Source organism: Papio anubis, chromosome 11 (assembly GCF_008728515.1).
Source record: "Papio anubis isolate 15944 chromosome 11, Panubis1.0, whole genome shotgun sequence".
NCBI classification, from domain to species: Eukaryota; Metazoa; Chordata; class Mammalia; order Primates; family Cercopithecidae; genus Papio; species Papio anubis.
In genome coordinates this window covers 70,719,036-70,739,767 of record NC_044986.1, presented here as the reverse complement: position 1 = coordinate 70,739,767, position 20,732 = coordinate 70,719,036, and the positions used below count along the sequence as shown (strand labels likewise).

Sequence of the window (20,732 nt, the reverse complement as noted above, 5' to 3'; positions counted from 1 at the left end):
GATCACACCTGTAATCCCAGCACTTTGGGAGGTCAAGGTGGGTGGATCACTTGAGGTCAGGAGTTCAAGACCAGCCTGGCCAACATGGTGAAACCCCATCTCTACTAATAATACAAAAATTAGCCAGGCATGGTGGTGCACGCCTGTAATCCCAGCTACATGGGAGGCTGAAGCAGGAGAATTGCTTGAACCCAGGAGGCAGAGGTTGCAGTGAGCCAAGATTGCACCACTGCACTGCAGCCTGGGCAACAGAGCAAGACTCTGTCTTGCAGTGGGGGAAGGACCTGTGGTACTCCTACAAACTTAACAACTTTAGCTTTTCAGGGAACAGTGATGGTCTCCACAGATAGCTAGAATCTTCTAAGGTGAAAACAAACTGTTTCATCCAGCTGCTTTCTGCCTACTGTTAACCTTTGCCACTTCCATTCCTTTAAGTGTGTAATCCCCATAGTTGTCTTGTATCACACACATCCTTGTTAAGTAAATATACCACCGTTGATTTCTTCTTCCAGTACAACATTGGATTAAATAAAAATCTTTAGTTTCCAGATCTTGAGGATTAGTTTCATTGGCTCTTCATCAAAACAAAGGAGAAACCTGACCTAAAAGTTCTTGCTAAAATAACATACCCATCATTGAAAGCATTATTTATACAAATGCATTTTATTGTTTTAAACAGAACAAAAGAAGAGGCAGAAAATATTTGCATATAACAAATCCTAGCTTATAAATGTAGTTTTTTAGCGGTGATTCTCTAATCATTCAGGGATTTTTTTTTTTTTTTTTAATTTGCTGCACTGTGTCTTGAGCACTGATATTGGAGAAAAGCACATCCGGCATAAAGTGTAAACCAGTGTCTCAAACCACTGGAAGAACCGGGAGAGCAAACATGATTTTTCTTATTTCCTCTAAGTAAATCTTTAGTAAAACAACAAGTGATCTTTGGCATAGATTCATACTTTAAAGGCATTAATATTGCATTTATATCAGGCAAGCAACTATACAAATATGCTGAGGGCCTTGAAAATAATCATCCTCATTTTAAAGGAAATAGTGAAAGCCTGAGTGTACAGGACCAACTTAAGTTTTACACATTCGATGTTGGGAACTAACACACAGTGATAGGTGAGATGGAAGGATGTTCAGGCAAGGGTTTTTACTCCTTTACTCATCTGGTTCTGGCTTTGGGGAAAAATAAGGTTTCACGTGCTGGAAAATACTTAGCAGTAATAAGTACCAAAAAGGAAACATTGCCCTCTCATTTTGCCTAGTGGGAACTTACTGTGGTGATAAGAAATATGAAACCCATTACTCTCTTGAACCCCGTACTTGGGAGTAGATGCAGAGAGCTTGGTTGTAGTTGGTTGCAGGGAGGTAGGAATTACAGGTGTAGTATTTCCCATTGATTCATCTTCGGCAGCACTAGAATTCTAGTCTGCAAATACCACTCTCCTTTAGGCAGGAGGTGTCCTTCGGACAAGGCTGCCCTGCCATTAAACACTGTTAGGGGACAAGCACTCATTCTTAGGACTGAATTTTAAAAGGATAAAAAGGATCTTTTAGAGTTACAGATGAACAAACACCTACATGTCTTTAAAATCTTGTTTAGAAAGGGTGTGGAGGAATGCTACAAAAACCAGGATAGGAGACATGTTTTGGTTAAAATTAAAATGCAGCATTTCAGCTCAAAATGAACAATTAAGAGCTAAGAATGAATGATAAGGCCTCAGCACAGACCTCTGCAGGCAGTGACTAAGCATTGAGTGCCAGGAGTGGCCCTGCTGAGAAGATGGCAGGGCCACACCCAGGCTACTCTGCCCTTCCAGCGGGAGAGAGCACCAGGACACAGTGTGTTCATGGGATGGCTACCTTGGCGGGCTGAGGCAGGATATGGGATGGGAAGTTTCCCTAGCACAGACATTGCTCAGGGGCATGGTAAAGGCAAAATCATATGATTCTGTGATTTCTTCCTGACGGTGAAATACGGTTTTATATTGTGGGAAACTAAAAGGATTAAACTAAGGAAGGGCAGGAAATGAATCCAGGCCCCATATGCTGGGGCTCCACAGAGGCCACCTTCCCCTGTAGCAGCGAAGCTCACTTCTGAAAAGGACCCAGGTAGCACAGCCCAGGGAAGGCAGGCATGGTTGGCAGCAACATGGAAAGCTCAAAACAATTTTTGGAGGCACAGCAATTTTCCTCTTAGTAACTGACTTGCCTGGGCCCTTGGTCTTGGGAGTCTGGAAGAGTGGATGGGAGCCAAGGAAAGAGAAACAGAGGGAGGTGTCCCCTAGGGAACAAGGGCAGAGCAGGGTGTCTGGCTAGTGTTCACTTGGATTCTGAGCTTATGTGAAGTCCATGGGCTAGAAACCCAGTCTGCCTATTGGGATAGAGGGTGCACAAGTATAACTGTGTTTGAGAATACAGGGTTTATACAGAAACACATTTCAAAGTGTCCATGAAAAAAGAGTATAAATGTTTTCTAATTTGAAGAGGCCCCCATTCCTTTCTGATGTGTCAGGCCAGGATGTGATTTTCAGCTCCCAGCAACTCAGGGCAGCTCCTGGGACTCAGATCATTTTCCTTCTTTTTAATAGAGGTTTCTGTGCCAGCCAGGCTCAGCCAGGTGCCTACTGGTACCAGGGAGTCTTTCTAACCCAGCGCAGTGTAAATCCAGCATCTGTTCGAATTTTGATTGAAGCAGCTTCTGCTTCCCGCACAGTCTCCTTCACAGACTGCATGAGGTTCTGGGCGTTGTGAACCAGCATCTCTGTGGCCTGCAAGGAAAGAGGTACCTTCTGTTACCCAGAGTCCCTGATGTAGGCCTGTCTCTAAAATAGGTTTCAGCCAGGAGTGGGATGCAGTTAACCCCACTGGTATCTGGCATCCCCCATATTTGCTTGCATCACTAGGGGTTTTCCCAGATCACCAAAAAGAACCCAAAACTGGCCATCGCTGATTGTGTACTGTGGCTTCAGATAGCCTACAGCATGTCCTCTTTCTTGGTCTTCAAACATGCTTCTCCCTCAGGGCTTACTGTTTCCTCTACCTGGACTGCTTTTTCCTCAGGGATCCCCCTCATCTTCAGATCTTTGCTCACTTGTCACGTTGGTGAGGATTTCCCTGCTCATTCTTTTTTTGAGATGGGGTCTTTCTCTGTCATCCAGGCTGGAGTGCAGTGGTGTGATCTTGGCCACTGCAGCCTCTGCCTCCTGCGCTCAAGGATCCTCCTGCCTCAGCCTTTGAACAGCTGGGACAATAGGTACATGCTGCCATATCTGGGTAATTTTTTTGTTTTTTGTAGAGATAATAGGTACATGCTGCCACATCTAGGTTCCGCCATGTTGCCCAGGTTGGACTCAAACTCCTGGGCTCAAGTGATCTGCCCACCTCAGCCTCCCAAAGTGCTAAGACTATAGGCATGAGCCACCGCACCTGGCCTCATTTTCTCCATTGAACCTATCATCACTAACTGATACACTACATATTTTACCTAGGTTGTTTGGGAGTTTTGAGGTTTTTTTCTGTCTTCACACTAAAATTTAAGTTATACAGAGTAGTTTTTTGTCAGTGTTGTTCACTGTTATACCCCCAGTATTTAGGATGGTGCCTGGCACACAGGAGGTATTTCATAAATATTTAATTAACGAATTTTAAAAACAACCAAATGAACAAACCAAGCAGCCAACCACTATAAACCCATGAAAATCTAAATACGTTAATCTTTCAAACACACAAACTTAGAGGACTGAAATCACATTGGTATTCTACCATAGAAAGTCAAGGATCTTGGCAATTCATCAGCCCAGTAATTCTTAGCTATTTTTGAGTCATACATCATTTGAGGATTTAATGAAGGCGGGGAATTCTCCCCCAGAAAAAATGCACACATGCATAAAATTTGTACACTCAGTTTCACAGGCTCTGGTAAGTGTAATTGTGGACTGGAATTCCTCATCAGTTGTTCTTTTCACTTGGTCAGCAATGGGACTCAGGCCCAGAGACATTCATAAAGTGAGGATTAGGACTCAAGATTTCTGACTTACGTCGTATGGGTTTTTGTTTTTGTTTTTGTTTTTTTTGAGATGGAGTTTCGCTCTTGTTGCCCAGGCTGGAGTGCAATGGTGCAATCTCAGCTCACGGCAACTTCCGCCTCCCGGGTTCAAGCAATTCTCCTGCCTCAGCCTCCCAAACAGTCCTGTGTTTTTTCCATTCTATCATACTGTCAATTTCTACCCTTTTTAAAACTGGAATATTTAATGGAACATAATAGATGATTCTCAAGACATATTTTTAGTGGTTAATTGATTAAGTCTGTGATTAGGCCTGAATCTCAGTCTTATCCTTCTTTCCCCATTTTTTTACATCTTTCTTTGGACAGAAGAGATCACATGACATAGAAATAGCCAAGTGTGCAAACCCTATATAGAATATATGGAAGTTAGGTGTGAAGACACAGTTCCCATGGTTTGGGAGAAGAGAGGATTAGGGTGAGAGTTGTTGGATTAGAATATGGTAGCAGAAGCAACAATAATGGCACCAAGAAGAATGGCCACCTTATTTCTTCTAAAGTGCCCCAGGTCCTTATCTCCTGGCCTAGAGATCAGAAACAGTTGTTCTTTCAAACTATTTTTGAGTTCCCCAAGGGGCGTGGGGGGGATTGTGTCTTTTAATTTTTTAAACTCCCTTAACACCTAATACAGTGCTTCACCTTACACCATGTGTGACGAGCCCTGTGTGGCTAGTCCAACGAAACTGTGTACCTCATGTGTGATGAGCCCTGTGTGGGCAGTCCATCTGGCAATCTGGTTCAGAGCAGGGCCTCCCGGAGGGGAAATAAGGAGAGTAAGGGGTGCTCAAATGAGGGTTTCCTGAAAGACCTGGGCCAAGATTCTGGGAAGAAGGACAAACTTCAGGAGGTAATTGCCAAGGTATATGCAGGAAGCAGTGGTTAAGAGAACCTTCTCAGCATCCTTATTTCTATCTCTATCAGAGAAACCTAAAGAGAATATGAGAAGCACCTCCTTTGAGCTGTCATTTCAGTTTCAGCACAGGCCTAACTACCTCATGCCCCTGAAAAGCCTGCACTATTCATCCTCCCTGACGCACTAACACCCAGAGAGCTGAAAAGCGGACATTCTCTCCAGCCAGAAACATACAGTGAGTTGAAAGGAACAGGCACTGGAGGCCTCAAAAGAGCCAAACTTATTCCAAGGGTAAGGAACTGAGTGGAGTCCTAACTGCCACTGATCCACAGTATTATTTTAGACACTTAACCTCTCTAGACCTCAGTTTCCTATCTGTAAAATGACAATAGTTGCCCAAGAGCAATTCCAAATTCCTTTTATTTTATTTATTTATTTATTTATTTTTGAGATGGGCTATTGATTGCTATCTTGCCCAAGCTAGTTTTGAACTCCTAGTTTCAAATGATCCTACTGCCTGAGCCTCCTAAGTAGCTGGGACTACAGATGCACACCACCACACCTGGTTCCCAATTCCTGGTTTGTTGTTTTGTTTTGTTTTGTTTTGTTTTGTTTTTTCAAGACAGGGTCTCACTCTGTCACCCAGGCTGGAGTGCAGTGGTGCAATCACAGCTTACTGCAGCCTTGACCTCCTAGGCTTAAGCAATCCTCCTGCCTCAGCCTCCCAAAATGCTGGGATTACCTGCATGTGCCACTGCACCTGGCCGTAATTCCAAATTTCTGATGTATCTATCCAACACAGACTTTCCCCTCCTGAGAGAGTCTGAGTGCATCCCACGTACTGAATACTCGATACTTGATTCAGAAGTAAAAATTTCCCCGAAGTGGAATTAAATTACTGCAAAACAGCACAGAAGCTGCCAGCCAGAAACCAAAAATAGCTGCCACATACCTGCTCCGACTCCTCATCACTGATGTTGGTCCGGCCCAGCATGGTGGCCTTCACTGTGGACAGGATTTTGAGCTGGGTGCTTATGGTTGGGATTCGCTCACATACCTAAAGAGAAAGTTTAATTTGGTATGTTTCTCTGTTTGCCTCACCCAGGGTGGAATGCAGTGGTGCAATCACAGCTTACTGCAGCCTTGACCTCCTGGGCTTAAGCAATCCTCCCACAAGCTCCTTGAAGGCAAGACTTACCTACCTCTGTATTCCCAGTGGCTGGCATAGAGAAGGCACTCGATAAATAAGCAGCAGAATTCCACCTGTTTTTTTCCCTAGGGTCAGTACAATCCCTTTCTCCAGAAATGGAAGCATTCATTTGATTAGGAAGTAACCTTTCCTGAATCTGTCATTCCCAGTACATTTGTGTTTTTTCCTTTCTGCTATTTCTGTCCCCGGTGAAGTGCCTCTTTCTCCCTTACCTAGTTTTTCTCTCCTGCTTTTCTCCCTCTCATACCCTCCCACTCCAACACACACACACACGCAGCCTCTTTCCCCGAGTACCTGTAAGAGGTTGGTTCTAATCCGTTTATCTGTGCACTGCTTGGCAACCTCCTTGGCCAACCGAGTCACCTCGTCTGAGGCCTTGGCGATGTCCTTGGCACACTGAATGAGCGCCCGCTTGGTACCACTGCCCCCTCTTACCAGCCGAGACATCTCAGCCATCAGCAGAGCCATGCGCTTGGCTGCTGCAATGATGTCATTGCCCTACAGGGAAGCAAAGATACAGTGTGAGCTCTGCCCACGCTCTGGCCATGTTAAGGAAGGAAGGAGAAACGCAGAGAAGAGGAGGGAGCTTGCCACCTTAGCATCCCTCCGGAAGGGTGAGAAGAGGAGAAAAGGGCCGTTCTTGAGTGATACGGACAGCACTGGAGGAAAAAAAAGAATGAGACAGGGCACGTGCCCAAGCACGCAGTGTGAGAAACAGAGGGGGAAGAGAGGAGAGAGGAGGGGGAAAGGAGGAGAGGGAGAGAGACATTTCCTGACTAAAAAAAAAAGAAGACCCAGATATTAGTCTGAAAGGGCAAGATGTGCACCCCAGGCACAGCACTGAACAAGCACTTTGGCATCTCCAGGTTAATTATATCAATAAACTGGGGACAGGGCCAACGAGCTGGTTAAATAGGCACTTTCATTTCTATAGGGAGAAAGCAGTAGAGCTGGCCTGAGGGGAAAAATACAGAAGAGCCTTTCCAAATGCTGAAATCACCCTCTTCATGCTTACCCTTGTTGCAAATAGCAGCCAAGGGCTCTTGCTAAAGAATGTCAAACCCCAAGTAACTATTCTCAGCCTGGGTGAGGGGAGAAAAAAAAAAAAAAAAAAAGATATTTTCTGATCTAGCCTGCTCTGGCTAGCCCTCTGGTTTGTTTTTGTTTTGTTTTGTTTTGTTTTTTCAAGACAGGGTCTCACTCTGTCACCCAGGCTGGAGTGCAGTGGTGCAATCACAGCTTACTGCAGCCTTGACCTCCTGGGCTTAAGCAATCCTCCCACCTTATTTGTCCCATCAACCTGAACGAACATGTTGCTTTAATTTTTCCCATGTAAAAGGGTAAAGAATCAATTCTTCAGTCCCCTCAGCTAAGTGAAGACTCCAGTTAAAGGAACCTTCAGTGAAGAGGATGCAAGGGAAGGCATCAGGAAAATAAAAGTCGTGATTCAGGCTGTAAATGGAACCCTCACTCCAAGGAATGGCAGTTTATCGTAGACTTGGCATTTTAGTTTACTAAAACCCTCATGGGTCATAAAAAAGAAAGATACAAGTTATTTATTCTGTGCCCATCTCATGAAAGCTCCTTTTTTGGCTGCTAACAACCCCAAGTCATAGCAACTGCAATGTTCAAAACTAGCTAAAAGGCCAGACCCTCCTCATTTTTCCCCTCATGCCCTTCATTTCTCTACATTGCAGTGAGGCATACACAAACCATACCACTGCAGGGTGCTCTGCAAGAGGCCTCCACAGGCACCATGAAGCAGTTCATCATTTATGCTGGGAGGGTGTAACATCTCAGGCAGTAATTGAGGCCGGAGAGAATGCAGGTATGAGAAGAAGTCAAGAAGCAAAGGGCATGTTAGACAAGGTCCTCTGGGTCTACCTCTTCTAGTGCAGACCTAGGATCATTCCAGGACCCCATGACCTTGGTTAGAAGATAGCATGGTGCCATGGTTAGTTACTACCCATCACTCTTCAAAGCCTTTCTTCTTGCAGCATGCCACCTTTAAAGGGAAAAGTGATCATCCCAATCGCCCTACTCTCCAAACTAGCTTTGGTTCATTCCTCAAGGCCAAAGTTCTATGGAGGCCTGTCTTGTGGCCTTGAGTACTCCGTTTCCCACTCCCACTCCCTCCCACTGAGACACCTGGACAGGCAGTCAGTGAGGCCTCATTCTCTGTGGACTCCCATCAAGGCCAGCATCTGCCACATAGCCAAGTGCAGGGCAGCATGCAGTCCTCCCCCAGAGACCCTGCCATATAAAGCTGCCTCTCACCCTCATCAGCTCTCCCTGAGCCATCAGTGAGGGGTCAGTCGGGAGCAGGCAAAGCTCAATGGTCAGGCCAGGTGTCCTCGTAATGGTCCACCATGGTTCCTGACCTGGAAGTCATTGAGAGATGCATCCACGGCTTCCCAAGCGGTTTAAAGTTCCAACGATGGCCACAAAGTCAGTAAGAAAAGGAATCCTTTCAAAAAGTGACCCCCCATCTCTCTTCATTCCCCAAACATAAATGCAGTCCAATTAATCTGGCATTAGCAGACCTATCAAACTTGTGAAGCCAGTCCTAACAACATGGTGCAGACAGACAGATGCCCGCCCTGCTCAGACTCACAGGACCAGCACAGATCATGAGTGATGCAATGTGTCAAGGCTGCACATGGCCGGATGCATATGGAGCAGCCCCCAACTGGGGGTGCTGATCAGTACCTTACTAGACCACTTGGTAGCTTCCCGATGCAAGGACTGAGCCGCGGCCAGAATGGGCTGGTTGACCGGCTGATTGGATGGCATTAACAGCAGCTCAGGTTCGTAATCGTCTTCCATGTCAGGGGGGACAGGGAACCCAGCAGCATCGGCCGCATCTGCCTCAGCTACAACACCTATACCCACCTCAGCGGCTGGGATGCCCGGCTTTGTCGATGGCGGGAAGGATGAGAAACAGGGATAGTGTCAGTAAGAGCAGTAGGACTTGGGAAACTGGGCTTCAGCTGGTTTAGTGACCAAAGCCTGCCTAGGATGAGAAAGAAACATGTTCTCTAGGAGCCTTGTGTACCAAGCTTCATAGAAGGGGGAATTCTCAGCCTCCAGCGCTACTCAGCCCAAGCCACCGTATGGTCAGAGAAGAAAAGGGACTCACTCCAATGGCAAAGGGCTTCTGGAGAAATCTTTACACCAAGAAAGCAAGTGGCATCCATTTCTTTAATATACTTGATACTAAAGTTAAACCTCACAAGAGTGATTCTCACATCAGAATATTTCTGAGGAGCCAAACAACCAAACGATAGTAGCAAATTACCTTTAAAAGGAATCCAGAGAGAAAAAGTAAATGCAACCACACAAGTTACTTTGAACGGAACAAACTGAACACTGCTGGATCATATGGTCACTGTTGTACATTTTCCTGGGACACAGGAGGCAACTTGGGTCATCTCTGCAGCTGCCAGACACAGATTATTTCCTTCATGAGTTAAAAGTCCCAGAATTAAAAATGATACATCAGAGGTAGTGAATACCAAACTAGGAAAGAGGCAGGAAAAACAAACACAATGGTAAGTGAAGAGAACTTAAGTATCCCACCGTCACCCAGCTGTAAGAAGCCTCAAGAAGCCACCTTGTCAGCCACCCATCTCAGGGAACACCCACACATCAGACCAGCTCTCTATCCCCTCAAGGTCTTCCAAGGCAAAGCTTCTACCATCTCTTTTTGCATCCATTGCTAGTACCAACTCAGAAAGCTTCTCCTTGGGTACAACCTAAATTTCTTGCAAAATAGGTTCTCACTCACACCAAACTGCTTATCTAGTTCACAGATAGAATAATATGTGAACTTGCCAAGTGACTGCAGCTGAGCTCGCAGAATCCAAAATTGGTGCTCATTTAAGAATGAGAATCATGATAGAGAGAACATGAATTTAGAACCAGGGATGGGGATTATAAAAGCCAGATGCTGAAAATAGACTAACGTGGAAAGAAAATTTAAAACTGCCACAACGAAGCCAAACCATTTATACGAAGAATGGTGAACACAGGTTCTTTACATCAAACATCTATACTCAAGAGGAAGTAGTTTATATGGAATTTTCTCTGAGGTTGTTATCACTCCTAAAAGTCTTATCCTGCACACAAAACCTGACTCCAAAGGGTGACGATGTTGGAGGATTCAGGGCCAACAAGGGGTTCAGGTACCATCTAAACTCTTGCCTAAACTCAGCCAAGACCCACCTCTGCTGCTCAAAAGAAAAGCCAGCTCACTGCTGCTAAGGCTCAGAGTCCCACAGTGTACAGAGACAGACAGGTTGACAGGCACACAAACAGATATTCCTCCCCAGCCCAGTACATACATGGTTCAAGTAGCTTCTGACTTGTACATACACAACTCAAAGTCAGCAAACTCCTGATGTTCCACGCTTCAGGAGACACACCACAAATGGCAGAGTGGGGCAAGTAATGTGGGCCAATGCTGTCTGCTTTTAAGTTTGTTTGTTTGTTTGTTTGTTTGTTTCAAATAATTCATGTATATTTTTTGTTCTGCATAGTGTATCTTGGTTCATTGTAATGAAATTTAAATTTCCTTTAAAATTTTCACTGTCACCTCCCCCACTCCCCATGCACAGTGGGACTCTGCCACATGCAGTTGGAGAGATACCATTATAAATAATTCTACAGGTCAGGTCGAACACCAGCAAAGTCTCCCTTCCGTCTTAGAACCTGGGCTCACAGCTAACAGTTCAGCAAAATACAGTGTTAAAAACCAATGTGAATTTCCCAGCCTGAAAAAAAATCCAAGATCAGCTGCAGGTGCAGGAGGTCCCTGAGGAAGTACAGTTGGCACAAGAGCTCGAAAGCTTTGAGGATGTGCAAAGAATAAAGGCAAATAGGTGGTAGGAATAAAGATCTAGGGTCATAAAAACATTAAAGAAAAAAGATCTAGGGTCATATTAGAAACAGTTTAGAACTAAGAGCTACCTTTCACTGCAAGGTTAGCAATAGTATTCCTCTTATCTAGAAAAGCTACTGCTCACTTTTCATCATTTAGGGGAAAATAGGCAAAAGTTATTCATAGGGCAAGACTGCTGTAGCATCCATATTTTTACCAACCACATTAATATTTATACCTTCAGATTTGCTGAGTAAGAGACAGCCTGGAGCTGTCTTAAGTTGAGAGATAAAATGATTCTGAGAAAGGACAAAAGCATATGGCTTCTAAGATACCAATCTACTTGCTTCTGTGAAAAAAAAAACAAACAAAATGCAAACATTTCATCTAGCTTTAGCACAGTCCACAGAATTCATATTTGGAGCTCTGATAATTAGCAATGTAGCATCTAAAAACATTTGCAGTTACAAGAAAGATAAGCAATTTCTAAAAGACCCCAAATGCCAAAGTCAAGGCAGCTGGCACTCTAATGGACAAAGAGGACAGGAACCCTCTTCTCAAATAACAGGCTGGCTCTGGCTTTTGCAGCTTGAAGGAGAAACCATCAGGCGCCAGAAACATCTCACTAAACCACAGGTAAGAAGAGGAACATGCTATTGGCAACACAGGAACCAAAGGAGAGAGAGAGGGTGACTCCAAATAGACTCTTCTTTCTGGGCTGTGTGCATGGTCCTTCATCCTTTCTGAGAAGACATCCTTTCTCAACAAGAAAAGCTTCACTACTTACCTTGCTGGACCATTTGCGAGCTTCATCATGGAGCTGTCTGGCAGCCATCATCATTGGCTGGTTAATCACCTCCCCGGCCTTCTGCTCAGGGAACTCTTCATCCTTTTCCTCTGGTGGTGGGGGCCTAGGTGGAGGGACCTCACCTTCAGGCAGAGGTGGTTTGGGAGGAGCAAGCTCATCTGTTAGCTAAAAAAGAGAAAACAAGTTGTAAGTAAAGTCCTAAAATTACCCCCCGCCCCCGGAATTCTTTCGTTTCTTCTAAAAAGTGTCCCTAGAAAATCCACCCACATTCACTCCATGTAAGACCACCCACACTGAGCCACAAGGACCACCTGCTTCAATCTCAACAGAAGCAGGTTTCTCTACAAAAAACTAGCAGAAGCAGGTTTCTCTACAAAAAGCTAGCAGTGGCCGGGCGCAGTGGCTCACACCTGTAATCCCAGCACTTTGGGAGGCCGAGGCAGGTGGATTACCAGAGGTCAGGAGTTTGAGACCAGCCTGGCCAACATGGCAACACCCAATCTCTACCAAAAACACAAAAATGAGCCAGGCATGGTGGCATGTGCCTGTAATCCCAGCTACTCGAGAAGCGGAGGCAGGACAATCACTTGGACCCGGGAGGCAGAGGTTGCCATGGGCTAAGATCATGCCACTGTGCTCCAGCCTGGGCGACAGAGCAAGACTCTATCTCAAAAAAGGAAAAAAAAGAAAAAAAAAAGGCTTGCAGCTGCTGTTTTGGTTGCAACTCAGGGAGATATACACAGTGCTACCAGATGAAGGATTCTCAAAAAATCCCTACAAAAGATGTAAGTTCTGGTCCTGGTTCTACCAAAAAGCAGCTACATAGGCAAGTAACTTCTCCCCTTGGCCTGAGGTTCCTCATCTGTCAGTGAGGGGTAACTAGACCAAATGACCTCTAAGATCCAGATTCTAAATGGCATGACTCTATTGCTCACATAAGAAGCCATTCCCCAGGAATAGCCCTCTCTCCCAGCTCTAAACACCCACCAAGAGCCCAGCTGGAAAGAATCTAAGAAGCGTTGAAGGCTGGGAAACACTGTTCCTTAGCTGTGTGTGCAATGACCCAATTTTGTACTCAACCAACTTAGAAACTTAACATCTTTTAATGACATTAAATATGGGAAAGTAAATCAGATTATTGCCTTGATAGGTTATTTACAAAGTCAAGGTATTTCTAATACTGTTAGTTGGAATAAGTGTCTAAAAATAATCACTATTTCTGTTTCTGGAATTTGTATCTGCAACATATTGCCTAGCTAGCTTCTTCCTACACCATGTAAAAATATATTCACAGTACTTGCGGGGGGTAGTGGGGAAGGTATCTAAAGATCTTAAATTATAGTTGAGGAAAAAAATTTTAAAAGCATATATCTTGTTACTTAAGAAAAAGAAGTCAAAGGAAAGAACCACCACAAGATTTCAACCACCTTGGTTCTACCATTGTCAACTAAGAACACACCAAATCTCCTTACTGCAAGCTGTGCAGATTATTTTACCACAATGCACTACCTCATCACTCATCACATCCACACTTACCAAAGCCAGCTCCTCTGCTCCAGCCACTCCCCATCACAGCAAGCCACTACCACACACACCAGTACTACACACACACACACAACCCATGCATTTAAGCACTAGGTTATAACTCCACTGGATTTAGAAATGAAAATCAAGATCTGCCTCCCACTAAGCTTCAAATGAAAGCTAAACGAAGCCACCTAGTGATGGAGGCTCTAAAACACAATCTACCTCTCTCTTGCTGCAGTCTCAACACCTTCCTGCTCAGTTCTCCACATCTCTGAATTTACTTACTCGGAGTTGTTCAAGGTCTGGTGGAGGAGGCGGGAAGTCAGGCTCCTGAGGTTGGAAGGCTTCTCTGACCTTGGCCACAGCTCCCAGGATCCGATATCCCGAGTCCAGGAAGCTCTTTTGCAGTCCTAAACACAAGACACCCTCACTTTCAGCTGGGTGGATCAGTGCCCCAAAGCACTGTCTGTGCAGCAGCAGAACTGGTTCCATGAACAAAAGCTGGATGTGAAGCTGCCAGTAAACATCACGGGCAGTGATTGAAGAGGGAGGGAGGCAGGACAAGGCAGATGTCCTGAGGCCTGCAGAGCGTTGGAAGCATCACAAACCAGCTGTTCTTTTAGTGTTCAGGGTGCCTTCTTGGCTGTACAACTAACAAGTATGCAGGAGATCCCTGGGCGTGAACACTTTGGGCTCAGGTGGCATCCATCGCCTCTCTTATGATGAGGCAGTCAAGAGATAAGCCTGCCCAACTCAGAACATGGGAGATGTTAGTTTCAGATTGGACATACATTCCCTGAAGTACTTCTCACCTTTCTCTCTACTCCTTTGCTCTACTTGGCATTCAGTATGTTAACCCTTATGCTAAGCTGCGCTACTCTGTCCAGTTGCTTGGAATTCAAGAATCTACTCAAACTATTAGAAACTCCAGTTTTGGAAACCAAGCATGTCCTTAGTGATAATGGGTTGAGGATATTAGAAAGATTCTGCCTGAACCAGAGATGAATAGGGGAGCCCCTCCTTCCTACTCTCTTGCATTGACTACATTCTACTCATAGACAAGACTGAAAACATCAGATGTTCAAAACAGGAAGAAATTCAGATGATTTCAACCAAAGAAGCGGCTCCCATTATGATCTGCCATGGTAGTACCAAAAATATGATCCAAATTCACCTAAAGAAAACCCAGATTTTTTTTTAGGTGTAGGGCCTAGGAGACCCACAGATCACCTTAAGCCCACCAGATGTGATAGAAATTGAGAATGCTTTACAGAGAAAAAATGCATTTTAAGAAAAGCCCAAGAGAAGTTAACGCCAGTTACATAAACTAAATGGACGGGAAATTGGTTATCATGCATTTTTTGAAAATTTTCCAAAATAATGACTGAACAAGGCAAGGAGCTATTTAGCCAGACCATATTAAGAAAGCACAGGCTGGGTGCCTGTAATCCCAGCAGTTTGGGAGGCCGAGGCCAGTGGATCACCTGAGGTCTGGAGTTTGAGACCAGCCTGGCCAACATGGTGAAACTCTGTCTCTACTAAAACTACAAAAAATTAGCTGGGTGTGATGGTGGGAGCCTGTAATCCCAGCTACTCGGGAGGCTGCAGCAGGAGAATCACTTGAATCCGGGTGGGGGGGCGGAGGTTACAGTGAGGTGAGATTGCGCCATTTTACTCCAGCCTGGGCAACAAGAGTGAAACTCCGTCTAAAAAAAAAGCCCAGAGGCTGGGCGCAGTGGCTCACACCTGTAATCCCAGCACTTTAACAGGCCAAGGCGAGTGGATCACATGAGGTCAGGAGTTCAAGACCAGCCTGGCCAATATGGCAAAACCTTGTCTCTACTAAAAACACAAATATTAGCTGGGCATGGTGGCGCACACCTGTAATCTCAGCTACTCGGGAGGCTGAAGTAGGAGAATCGCTGGAACCCAGGAGGCAGAGGTTGCAGTGAGCTGATATCACACCACTGCCCTCCGTCCTGAGAAAGCAGAATTCAGTCTCAAAAAAAAAAAACAGAAAGCACAGAGAAGTTGGTCCAGAAAAATTAACATACAACAATCCTGCTAATACTGCAGAGATTTGGATGGAAAAAGATTAATCTAGCATTCTCGAACTAAATGTCTATAGCTTTTGCCCCCAGACTTTGTATGTGGTGGTTGTGGGGTACATATTCCCTCACTATCTTTCCTGAGTTAACCTCTCAGCGGAGGTGAGCCATAGTGCCATGCATTGCTTACCAGGGTCAGAAATGTTTCCAGCCACAGCTTTTGCATCCATCACCATCGGGGAGATGGTTTTGCTCAACTCATCAGAGGCGGCTTTCACAGCCTCACGGAACTTGGGATCCTCGGAATTCTCCACCTCCCTCTTAGCCACCAGCAGGATCCGGTTGGCCCGACGAGCAATGCTGGTTGCCCCAGCAACCAGCATCTGAGGCTGAATGTTGGCCATAGCTACCTTGCACTTGTCCAGGTCTTTTTTAATTGCTTCTTCCGAAGCATCCAACAGAGATTTGGTATCAATGGCTTCGTCCACCAGCCCTGTTAGGAAAACAGAAATGGAATTTAGTTTCAATTTAGAAGAACAGAAACTCCAAAACACTGTTATCCACTCAAGTTTCTCATGAGAAAGTATAACATCCAGAATTCTCTTCTTCAGCTCAGAGTTCTTCCTACATAATCAAAAGCTTCCAGGTAAACACCACAGTTAAAAAAAAAAAAAAGCAAGGACATAGTCCAAAAGCCCATCTGGATTTGCAGCATTTATACCAACCGTGGTTGCCAGCCTTGTATCCACCCCAGACAACCAGAAATGCAACATCGGGAGGAAACAAGGAATACGTCTGAAACCATCACTGCATCACCACCACGTTATCTGTGAATAATATTTTCTCCCTGACCGTCTCACTCCCCAGCCATCTGTTGCTTGTTGGCAGCTTGTAGTGCTCAAGATGAGCCATGCGGAGGCTTCCAATAACCCTAACAGCCTGTTTTTTATTCCTATTACCTCTCTTCAGACACCTCAGGAGTTCCACTTTCATCTCGGGCTGCCATGGACCCCAGTCACAACAGGTTCTGCAGGGACAGCGAAAAGCCTACATTCCTCATTCCTTCTTTCCTATCTCTCCCTTTACAGAGAATGAAGACGATTCAGAGGTGCCACTTCAATTGCACAGACACAGGTTTGCTGGTGGTTGGTTTCTCCTTTTTAAAAAAAACTACGTAGTTGATAAGTTGGAGGAAACTCTGAGACAAGTTGTATTAAATGGTAGCTATTGTGGTTCCTTGAAATGTGAACCCACTGTAAATGACAGGGACACTTACTGTATCCACAAACACCGCCTCCCAGCCTCTGAAACCAAACTCGGGCTCAGACTGGGCAAAGACACTATTCAAAGAGAAGATAGGAGGAGTGACAATAAACATCACGCCAGGAGGGCAGCATTAAAATAAAAGAGACTCAAAGAGTCTCTCTTCTGACAAAGTTGCAAGGCTTGAATGAGAAGCCGCCACTGCTCAGCAGCCTTCACAGGGCCAAGTACACTGCTGAGCACATGACTGGCCCTTTATCCAATTGCAGCTGAGTAACAGAACCAGTCCCGCTCCAATTTCTCAGAACTCATTCTTCATGGATTAGACAACAAGAACTTTATAGAAAACTGTACCTGTCATTTTTTCAACATTATCAATCCACTGGTTCTTCATGGTCTCAAAATGTTCATAAGCAGCTTGATTTCCAGGGTTCCTAAGTAAGATACGAGCAGCCGAGACCACCTGACAATGACAAAACACCTTTAAACACCAGAGCACCCTCGCTCTCCAAATACAAACCTTCAGCCAAGCTTTCTCCTTTTTACCTACAGATGGCACTGTAAAGCCAGAAAGTGGCAAGTCTCTTTTTAGGCTGAACATAGGAGGTTTGGTCTCAATAGCTCCCCAGAATGGGCCCTTCACAGGAAGGTTTTACCATCACAGACTTATTTTAAGAAGGTAATAAAGTGACAAAGTAAATGAGTGTCCACTTGATACTTCAGAAGAACATACACAAAACTGGCATATGTTTAAACACTTGGTATCAACCCATCTTAAAAATCACCATTAAGAAAGATACCAAAAAGTACTCAAAACTGATTTATAAATAATATAAAGAAAAAATCCTCACAATAACCCCATGAGAGAGACAGGACAGTTAATATCTCTACTTTAGAGATGCAAAAACCAAGTCTCAGAAAATTTAAGTGACTTGTTCAAGAGGTCCTGGCCAGTCAGTTACAGCATTTGGGGAAAAAAAGGATTAACATTTGCTACATATCAGGTAAGATACAGGCTGTACATGCATATTCTTAATCCAAATAGAGTCCATTAGGAAGGAGTTAGCTCCATGTTACAGATGAGAGACGAAGCATCAAGAACACAGAGGACTCGGCTGGGCACAGTGGCTCATACCTGTAATCCCAGCACTTTGGGAGGCCGAGACAGGTGGATCACTTGAGGTCAGGAGTTTCAGACCAGCCTGGCCAACATGGTGAAACCCAATCTCTACTAAAAATACAAAAAATTAGCCGAGTGTGGTGGCATATGCCTGTAACCCTAGCTACCGGGGAGGCTGAGGCAAGAGAATTGCTTGAACCCAGGAGGCGGAGGTTGCAGTGACCCGAGATCATGCCACTGCACTCCAGCCTGAGCAACAAAGCGAGACTCCATCTCAAAAAACAAAAGAAAAGATCACAGAAGACTCAAGTCCAGATCTGTCTCCAGAGTCCTCATTTTTTCTATAATTGAAAAAAGCCTAGATTGTAAGTCTAGATTCCTGTTTCTCTTTTTTAGGAATCTCAGTTTCATATTGAAATTGTGTTTTATGTTCCATGTTTTGTGGGAGCTTTTAAAGAGTGTTAGACATGCTTGTAGCTTATAAAAAATTGTGTAAAAGTTGGACAAGTTAAAAAGCTGAACAAGAGGATCTAATTTATTAACACACCACATGGGCAAAAGTTTAATGATTAAGAGACATGCTCATTTCCCCCATATCTCCTCACAAGTTTACAGTATCACAAATTTGTAAAGTCTAGCATAGTTCTGAATATATCACAGGCACTCAATAAATGTCTGAATAAATAAATGAAAAAATAATGAATTTTCTATAATTTGAATAGAAGAAAAATTGTATAAACATTGAACTAATGTTGAGCTAATTTTTTTTTTTTTTTTTTTTTTTTCTTTTTTTTGAGACGGAGTCTCGCTCTGCCGCCCGGGCTGGAGTGCAGTGGCAGGATCTCGGCTCACTGCAAGCTCCGCCTCCCGGGTTCACGCCATTCTCCTGCCTCAGCCTCAGGAGTAGCTGGGACTACAGGCGTCCGCCACCTCGCCCGGCTAGTTTTTTGTATTTTTTTTAGTAGAGACGGGGTTTCACCGTGTTCGCCAGGATGGTCTCGATCTCCTGACCTCGTGATCCGCCCGCCTCGGCCTCCCAAAGTGCTGGGATTACAGGCTTGAGCCACCGCGCCCGGCAAGCTAATATTTTTAAGAAAACCTATCACATAGTAGACTTTTCATAACTGTCCAATTTGGTTTTTTCCCAATCTTCTTTTGCTCCCAAACTTACTAGCCATGCCTTGTTACACAATAAGTAGAAAAAAGAAAGTAAGTTGTAGAAACAGCTCAATATGAAAAAAATAAATTAATTAATTAAGAAAAAAAACTCTCACAAAGATGTGGAGAAAATATATAAACTCTAAATTAAAACAAAGTAGCCTCTTAAGATTATCCAAGCCAGCCGAGGTAGCTCATGCCTGTAATCTCAGCACTTGGGAGGCCGAGGTGGGCAGATCACGAGGGCAGGAGTTTGAGACCAGCCTGGCCAACATGGAGAAACCCCGTCTCTACTAAAAATACAAAAATTAGCCAGGCATGGTGGCGCACGCCTGTAATCCCAGCTACTCGGGAGGCTGAGTCAGGAGAATCACTTGAACCCAAGAAGTGGAGGTTGCAGTGAGCTGAGATTGCACCATTGCACCCCAGCCTGGGCAACAAGAGCAAAACTCTGTCTCAAAAAAAAAAAAAAAAGATTATCCAAATATTTTCCTAGTTATGTATGTATGTGGCAAGGGGATTGCTTTACTAATTTTTTCTACTTTCAAAACTAATAAATAGTCTTTGTAAAAAGAAATTCAAACGTTATGAAAATGTACAAAGATAGTGACAGGGTCTTGCTCTGTCACCCCAGGCTGGAGTGCAGTGGGGCAGTTTGGCAGCCTCAACCTTGGGAGCTCAAATAATCCTCCCACCTCAGCCTCACAAGTAGCTGGGTTCACAGGCATGCACCACCACACCCAGCTAATTTTTTTTTTGGTAGAGCCGGGGTCTCGCTATATTGCCCAGGCTGGTCTCAAACTCCAAAGCTCAAGCAGTCCTCCTGCCTCACCGTCCCAAAGTGCCGGAATTATAAGTGTGAGCTACTGGCCTGGCCTGTATATGTTTTCTTATGCTGTCTTACATTAAGTATTCAAAAATGTATAGAAACTGTTCTGTAATTAACTTTCTTTACTGAACACTGTATGAGGAGTGAGCAAAACCCAACCTGGGGTGTGAGTTCTCGGGCCGTCTTCACTGAGGCCTGAATGCCTTCCACTGTTGATTTATTAGCAGTACCAACCGCAGCCGCCTTCTCAGCCGTAGCACCAAGCTTTCCTGAATGGTTTTCAAAGTTAGCTGCCCTCTCATCAAATACCTTGAAGAAAAAACAGACATTAAGAACATTTATTTCAATCAAATGGGTCAGGTAGCCTAAGAAAAAGTCTCTTCCTTTCAGTAGGGGCAGCAACTGCTCAAAGACTTTAGAGATGACATCAAACCCTAGTTAATAAAACAACAGTCAAACTCCAAATCCTGGCCTTGATGGATCTCCTCAGACGTTTAGCCATCACCATCATCTGCAAATGCACACAAACACACTCACACACACACATGCACATACCCTTCATTTCCAGTTCAACCAGTGCTTACCAGGTACAAGCAAGAGCATTATATACTCTGCAGTAATTTGCTGAATGTGAAGACTAAACAACCCCCTTCTCAAAAGCTTATCTTCTAGTTTGAAGAAGATAGTCAAACCCACTCCAGACTCTATTGTAGGTGGCTGGGTACGTTAAAAGTCAAGAACATCCACACCTTCCTAAACTAAGCTCCAACCTCCCCAGAGCAGCATCCTTCATATATCCCATTACCATTAATGTTGTAAAAACTCTGCCCTTGACCTCCAAGGGAAAAACGATAGCTCGTGCTCACGCTTAGGCCTCAGGGCAAGGATGACTGATTTTATTAACCCCAAATGCAAAACCATCTACTTAATTGTTCATTCAGTTCTCAAATTTTAAAAAAGTTAAC

The 20,732-nt window shown here is 44.5% G+C and overlaps 1 protein-coding gene across 4 annotated transcripts in view; it reads right to left on the bottom strand.

Moving 5' to 3' along the window:
* Positions 1-635: 635 nt before the first annotated feature.
* VCL (vinculin) overlaps positions 636-20,732 on the bottom strand; it is a 122,835-nt gene continuing 102,738 nt past the window's right edge. The window contains exons 14-22 of one of the 4 annotated variants that reach the window (XM_009214623.4): positions 19,927-20,076; positions 17,015-17,123; positions 15,588-15,890; positions 13,635-13,759; positions 11,802-11,987; positions 8,845-9,048; positions 6,430-6,633; positions 5,878-5,982; positions 636-2,777 (exon numbers count right to left, since the gene is read on the bottom strand). In XM_009214623.4, the coding sequence (XP_009212887.1) occupies positions 2,631-2,777; positions 5,878-5,982; positions 6,430-6,633; positions 8,845-9,048; positions 11,802-11,987; positions 13,635-13,759; positions 15,588-15,890; positions 17,015-17,123; positions 19,927-20,076 (1,533 nt within the window). In that variant the 3' untranslated portion in view covers positions 636-2,630. The remainder of the gene's footprint in view (positions 2,778-5,877; positions 5,983-6,429; positions 6,634-8,844; positions 9,049-11,801; positions 11,988-13,634; positions 13,760-15,587; positions 15,891-17,014; positions 17,124-19,926; positions 20,077-20,732) is intronic. The other 3 variants (XM_003903744.5, XM_009214624.4, XM_003903743.5) reach the window with 3 other exon arrangements.